Raw genomic sequence first — 7,697 nt, 5'->3', positions numbered from 1 at the left:
TTTAAATCATTAAGTTAGCATATCATATAGATATATAACATGTGTTTAGTTGATTTTAAAAGTCAATTTCGAAGGATTAACTTTTGTTTGCGAACAAGTTTAGAATTAACTAAACTATGTTCTAGTGATTACAAGTTTTAACCTTCGAATAAGGTAGTTTTATATATATGAATCGAATGATGTTATGAACATCATTACTACCTCAGGTTTTGTGGATAAAACTACTGGAAATGAGAAAAATAGATCTAGCTTCAAAGGATCCTTGGATGGCTTGAAAGTTCTTGATGCAAAATCATGACAAGAAAACAAGTTCAAGTAAGATTTCCACTTGAAACACTACTACAAATCGGCTCATTTAGTGCCCCTCATATAGACGCGTTCCATAATCCACGCGTCTAATTAAGAAACATGAACAAGTCTAAATGGTTAATTTTTGTTAAAAAATTGCAACACGTCTAAATGTAAGTCAAAACACGTCTAATTAGAATCCTACAACACGTCTAGCTAAGGGTAACACCTCTTATTGGTAACCACGTCTTATAAGTTTTACCGTGAACACGTCTATTTGACAACACATCTAATAAGTTGTACCAGGCACATGTCTAAGTGACAACACATTTTATTAACTTACCCCAGACACGTCTAATTTAGTTTGATCAACACGTCTAATTGTAACACGTCTAAATTACTTAGAAGGCACATGTCTAATTAGTTTAACACGTCTAATATGCTGATAACACTAACACCGTAAACAAATTAACAGGTTATGTCGGTTAACATTAACGTGGGTAGAAGAGATCAATTAGGAGCTAGTTTAAATTTGGAATGAATTTGATTTAAGGAATGAGTATTTTTCTCAAAAGATAAGTATGAATATATATTATAATACACAAATAACTATATATATATATATATATATATATATATATATATATATATATATATATATATATATATATATATATATATATATATATATATCTATTAACTTATATAAATTACAAATAATCAATATGTGAGCTAGTATATCAACACAGACCTAAACTAGTTCAATTCATACTACGAGTAAAACACAAACAAACAATACATGAGCCAAAATAGCCCAGCAACATCCCAAAAACAACCTGCAAGTTTCTGAGATTGAAACTAAGATATACAACCCAGTTAGTTTGTTATGAGATAAGCCACTTGAACCAATCTAAGATTACAGCCCAGTTAGTTTGCAACTAGGATTTGCAACTAAGTTGTTTCGAAAAGATATACAGCCAAGTTACAACACGAGATAAGCACTCGGATTTCAAAGCCACTTGAACCAATATACTCTAGAATTTTGAAGTCTCCTAGATATCTACTCATAAGATAATATTTGTATCTCATTAACTAACACTGAAGCAGTCGAAATTTTTATTTTTGAACACTTTGGAATGTCTTGTTTTCCATAGAATATAACAAATTCTTAAAGTTATTTACATTGGTTGCACAATTTACATCACCAAAAGGAGTTACAATTAAAACATTACACGCTGTTTCACATTCACATAACGTGTAAGCTTCAAAAATGAACCATCCATACTTACACATCCAAAGTTTCTTAAAAAAGCATCTAAACATCCCAAACACATATACCATTCATACCTACTAATTACTAAAACTGCCCATACAAACACAAAAAATGCAGAAACCTAACCTCTGCTTCCATACCCAAACATCCCAAACACATACTGTCAATCGAAGTTGTGAACGTCATCCCATGCAAATTCAAACTTTCGCTACCTGCAGTTGAATACCATCCAAATTTCGTCCCCCGGACTATAGCCACATAAACGAACAAATTTCTTCCAGCCAGAAGAAACACACAAGTTGGGTTTTTTCTGTTCTTCTCTTCCAAAAGCCCCCAGGTGTGAACTCGGTCATCTATGTCAATGCATTGATAAGAATTTCCTTTCTTTAACTCTGGTGCTTTCTCAAGAAGCTCTTTTGGTAAACGCTGAATCACATTCGTATTATAATTGTTAAACAATGCATCAATATTCATGAAGAACATGTAAAATATGTAAGGGCATGCTTAGTTGGGGTTACCCTAAAGTGGTTAATGGGTCTTAAACAACTAATCAAAAGAATTCATCCGAGTATTAAACTATGTCTTATTCAACAAATCTTTTAATAGAAAATAATATAATTCATAGTAATGCAAGATAAGATTTCAGTGATGATGTATACATTCAAAGTTGAGTTATATTACAAGCAGTGTTAGTTTACAAAATTTTAAATGTTAACATGTGCTTGCATACAATAAATAATATTGTATGCAAGCACACTTAGGGTGTGCTTGCATACAATATGAATCTCATTGTATTCGTATTACCATTACTTTCCTATTGCCCTTACCATTCAAAATTTTGAACCAAGCACACCCTAAGTGTCAAATGCACACATGTATGCAATAAATAATGGTTGAGTCAAGTATATTATTTATGAATATAGTAGTTACTTACCAAAACATTCCCTTTTGGTACGTCTAAGAAACACCAGACATAAGTATACTTCAACCTTGGAGGAGCGTTTGCAACTGCAGCAGCAAACTCTTCAGCCATGATCATCACAACGTCGTCATTATCACCCATGTTTTCTTATTAAATAATGCATTTAAGCAAACATATGTCAGATACTTATCAATTGAAAAAGCCTTATATTTATTTCAAAGTATTATTAATTTAAATTCGTGTCTAACAGCACCAAAATTATTAACATAAGGATATACTAAAAGTCTATATACTTATGAAATTTTGTGATGTTGTAAAAAAACTAAAAGATGTCTTAAGTTCTATAAGAAAACTTAAATTTATATACTTTAAATAATAATTAAATTGCAAAAGGATTTGTTAACTCTGTCATTCATAATAAAAAAATTTGTTAGAAAAACCATAAGCAACAAGATTGTTAAAATCTTGCAACAATGAATCATTTTACAAATACACATGACTGTTTCGATAATGAAGCATTTTTAAGGAAGCATTTTTAAGGGTTCTACGTAATATGTGAACCAAATAATCAAATCGATGAAAAAGCAAACAAATAAAGAAAGATTCATTAAATTGGTGATTGATTATGCAATTTTAAAGTAAAAAGAAAAAATGGTTGCTTGAGTATAAACCCTAAGCAAAGTCGAAGCTAAAATTTAACATATTAAAATACTTCTTTAACAATTTTTAATAGATCGATAACTGTATAGAAGTATTATAAATGATGATCGAGAAAAAAGAATAACCTGATCAAATTAGAGATGCACGAATGAAAGTAGGTTAAGCAGTTTCGATGTCGAAGGATGGAAGCAAGTGAAGAAGATCTTTTGATCTTCTGTATATATTTAAATAAAATATGAAACTCGGTTACCGATATCATCTAATGGGTCGGTTTGCAACTTAAAATGGATCCTTAATTGGGCTTGGGTCAGTTTAAAACTTTTAATGGATCCTTAACTGGGCTTGGACGTAACACCAACTATGAACACGTCTAAATAAAAAATTATGTAACACGTCCAATTAATATACTAAGAGCTAAAAAATAGGAAGTTTGTTACGATCGAGTTTGAATTTGATTTTAATTAGGAAAACTATACTTATAATTAAAATACAAAATTAACTATACTATAATTATCTATAACTAATAACTTATATAATCACCCATAAAATCTTAAAAAAAAATAATACGAGCGTACAAGAGTTATCTATTCATTCATTCATTCATAGCTTTTAAGTTTAATCCATTCGTTGATCATCATCTTCAGCTGTAGTTTTCATATTCAATCAGAGGTAACACTTTCTTTCTTTTTATGTTTTGTTGTTGTGTTGAATTTAATACATATGGTTGTTGTTTGTAATCATACTAGAAAATATAGTTGTAATTGGTAATATAGTAATTGAATCAGTGATCTGGAACTGAAGTTTTGGATATTTTTGTGCTAGTCCCTGTACGAATACAATTGTAAACAATTGTATGAATACAATTGCAATCAATTAATTGTATTCAATTGTTTTGCTGTAACAATCAGCTAATAACAATATAAAACAACACAATTGATATGATTGATTCTATATCCGACTCTACAACACAACAAAACTGTTAACACATACAGAGCATACAAGTGTGCAGGAACCAAACAAACAAAACATACACACCAATATAATACATCTGCATATGCCAGTCATTGCACAGAACATAAATTGTTGCAGAATAGCCCACAGAAACATAAAACTACATATATACTGTGTACACGAACCTATTAAAACATGTTCAAGTATTGATTTTGATTAAGGATATTTAGTCCATAACAATTGGATTAATTTCAGTCATACCTTTTCCATCTTTGACGAAAACATTTTTTGATAGCTTGATCTTTAGGATTCGTTCCGATTTCCTTCTTCTTATTGGTTGTACCGGAATTTTTTCTTCAATTCTTGGATTCTTAAACATTGCATCTTTTTCTTTAATCACTGGATCACTTTCTTCTTCGCTCTCCGGTTCTCTTCCTGTTGCTGATTCTCCATCGTCACCATCTTCGTCAGTTGATTGTTCTTGTTCTTCTTCTTGTTCTTCTTCTTCAGTCTCTGTATCTGAGGCTTCTTCAATCACGGGATAGTCATCAAAATTCTCATGGTTGACAATATCTTCTTCGATCACTGGATCTTCATCATGCTTCTCATTGTCAACAATAACGACATCGGTCACTGGATCTTTATGAAGATTCTCATTATCAACCATCTTCTCATTGTCATCAACAGCCCGATTCTGATCATACAATATTACATTGATAGGAACAAAAACAAATAATAGAGAATACTATAATGATGTTATTCGACCACCAAACGTTGTTAAAAAATTAAAGAATAGATTAACCATTAAGCACCTGCAAAAAATTTGATCAATTATATCAATTACCTTTGTGTTTTTCAAGGCTAAAACCATGTTATGCTTTTTACCGCTCCCCACTTTCCGCTTTTTACCGCTTTTGCTAAACCCAATTGTGCTACTAAGACCCCTTATCCTACAACCATGTTCTTTGCCAACATGTAGTAACAAGGGATCCCCGCCCTCTTTATCAGTTTTTACCTGGATTAAAACAACAAATGTACGTAGGGATGACAATGGTCAAAGCTTCCAATCACCCATATTTATAAAAACAATTAAAAAAGAAAAAATAATAATTGAAAAATTAAAAAAATGAAATTTTGAAAAAAAAATATATATGAAAACGGGATGATTTATATCGAAAAAATTGAAGAATGATTCATATAGGATTGTAAACAAGCAATAAAGTAATCGGTTATAGTACAATTAGGAATTAATAAGGCTAATAATAAAAAGAAAAAAAATTATGTTACCATCTTATCTATCAGCGATGTATCGGCACATAATTTCCTCTTTCCTCCTGTATCGATCTTCGTCCTACCCAATACATAGTTCCTTGTAGCAGTATCAGTGATATCGTGGTACATAGTATGCTTTTCTGGATCATTTCATTCCTGCTCCCATTTTTCTTGTTGGCCTCGATACCCGCAACGACCAACATGGGCAATGCTTTCTTTCTGTTTTTGCAGTGCGTTTATGAGTCCTTGTTCTTGTAGTTCCTTTACATTTTACATGGGATTTTAGAGCACATTAGTTACAAAATACATTATTAACTACATAGAGTTAAAAAATAAATGAGTAACACTAACCCATTTTGTTGGTGTGTCTTCAAGTTCACAAAACTTAGTCCATTTTTCTGGACTTATGAATCCGTACTCTTTATCTTCCTTATAAGGAAGTTTCCCTTCATCCATATAATTTCGTAGCTTCCTCCTGAATCTCGTAAACACACTGTTGCAGTGTTTAAGTGTCTGTTTCTTAGCAAAATCGTCTTTTATAGCATGTTGTTTCTGTAGACGTTTAAAATAAGTGGTCAATGTTGTTACATATATAAAGACAGAATTACTTAAACCCAAACACAACAATTTATTTGTAACACAACAAGAACATCATTCAAAATTAAAGTAATGTACTTACAGAATTCATATTAGCAGTTCGTTTGTACAATTTATTTGCTGTTCTTTTAGTGTAACGAATTCCTGCAAATTAAAATCGAAGATAACATAATTAAAATACTGAAGATTGAAATCAAAATTGAATTAGAATCGAACATGCATATAAAAAGTAAATCAAACAATTCGATTGGGGAACTCACCAAACATGTTACTTCTTGTAAGATTTAGAAATTAGGTTATACAAATTGAATGGATTGGGTTTTGTTGCAGATTGAATAATTATGGGGTCTTGTTATATCTATTAGGGTTCAAAGAATGTCGATGGTGATCGACGAGTAATTTGGATTTGGAAGTTGGGAATTGGGGTTCAAGTACAGAATGTCGATGAATAATGTCGATGGTGATACAAATGAATTATGTTATTAATTAAATATAGATGATAATAATTAAATACTTATAAATTATGATATTATATTTACTTATGTTATTATATATATATATATACTTATACTTATAAATTATAATAATAATTAAATACATCATAGTTGTTGATTAATTTGTATTAATCCTTTAATAGTCTAATTTTTATACAGATGGATAGGATTGATTGGACTAAATGGATGTACGACATAGGACGGACTAGCATCGACTATCTGAAACGGCTTGATGAATTTATAACCATTGCGGAGACTGATCAATTAAATAAAGGAAGCAATGTAATCATTTGTCCTTGTAAAAAATGTATGAATGGGAAGTCCTTCAAGGATTCTACCGATATCAGAAATCATCTTATAATAAACGGATTTATGAGAGAGTACACGTGTTGGTCTTATCACGGTGAATCATTAACCGATCATAACCCAGGCTCTTCAGATTCAAATCAATTAAACGAAGAAGATTCATACATTAGTGATAACGATAATTTTGAGGCCATGTTTGAGGATATTGAGGATAATGTTAACGAAAAGTATCATGAGAAATTTGAACAACTTAAAGTTGACTCTGAAAAACCGTTATACAACGGTTGTACGAAATTTTCAAAACTTTTTGCCATGATAAAACTATTAAATCTAAAAGCAAACAATGGTTGGAGTGACACAAGTTTCACTAGCTTGTTAGAGTTGTTGCATAAAATGCTCCCCGAAGATAATGAGTTGCCGGTTTCAAGATACTATGCCAAGAAATTGATGTGCCCGATGGGATTGGAAATACAAAGAATACATGCATGTCCAAATGATTATATGCTATACAGGAATGAAAATGAAAACCTTCATGAGTGTAAGGTATGTAGTACATCTAGGTATAAACGTGGAAAACCAACTAACGAAGACAGTGACGAAAATGGACCTCCTGCAAAAGTATTGTGGTATTTCCCTATCATACCAAGATTGAAGAGGTTATTTGCGAATGCCAAAACTGCAAAATTATTACGTTGGCATGCGGAAGAGCATAAAAAGGATGGAAAATAAGACATGTGGCCAATTCAGTTCAATGAAGAACTATTGATAACGAATTTGAAGACTTTGGGAATGAGATACGAAATATTAGGTTGGGACTTAGTTCAGATGGAATGAATCCTTTCGGAGATTTGAGTAGCGGTCATAGCACGTGGCCTGTTTTGTTATGCATTTACAACATTCATTCTTGGCTATATATGAAACGAAAACACATAAT

The 7,697-nt window shown here is 31.3% G+C and overlaps 1 protein-coding gene across 1 annotated transcript; it reads left to right on the top strand.

The window, feature by feature from the left end:
* The first annotated feature begins 6,616 nt into the window (after window positions 1-6,616).
* LOC139849403 (uncharacterized) lies at window positions 6,617-7,492 on the top strand. Its single transcript, XM_071839059.1, has one exon. The coding sequence runs from the start codon at window positions 6,617-6,619 to the stop codon at window positions 7,490-7,492; it is 876 nt and encodes a 291-aa protein (XP_071695160.1).
* Window positions 7,493-7,697: the final 205 nt, after the last annotated feature.

This window comes from Rutidosis leptorrhynchoides, chromosome 5 (genome assembly GCF_046630445.1).
Source record: "Rutidosis leptorrhynchoides isolate AG116_Rl617_1_P2 chromosome 5, CSIRO_AGI_Rlap_v1, whole genome shotgun sequence".
In the NCBI taxonomy this organism is placed as follows: Eukaryota; Viridiplantae; Streptophyta; class Magnoliopsida; order Asterales; family Asteraceae; genus Rutidosis; species Rutidosis leptorrhynchoides.
This window is presented reverse-complemented; position numbering and strand designations above follow the sequence as displayed.

Coding starts and splice junctions, on each gene's coding strand:
- LOC139849403 (XM_071839059.1), top strand. CDS start 6,617: ATGGATAGGATTGATTGGACTAAATGGATGTACGACATAGGACGGACT.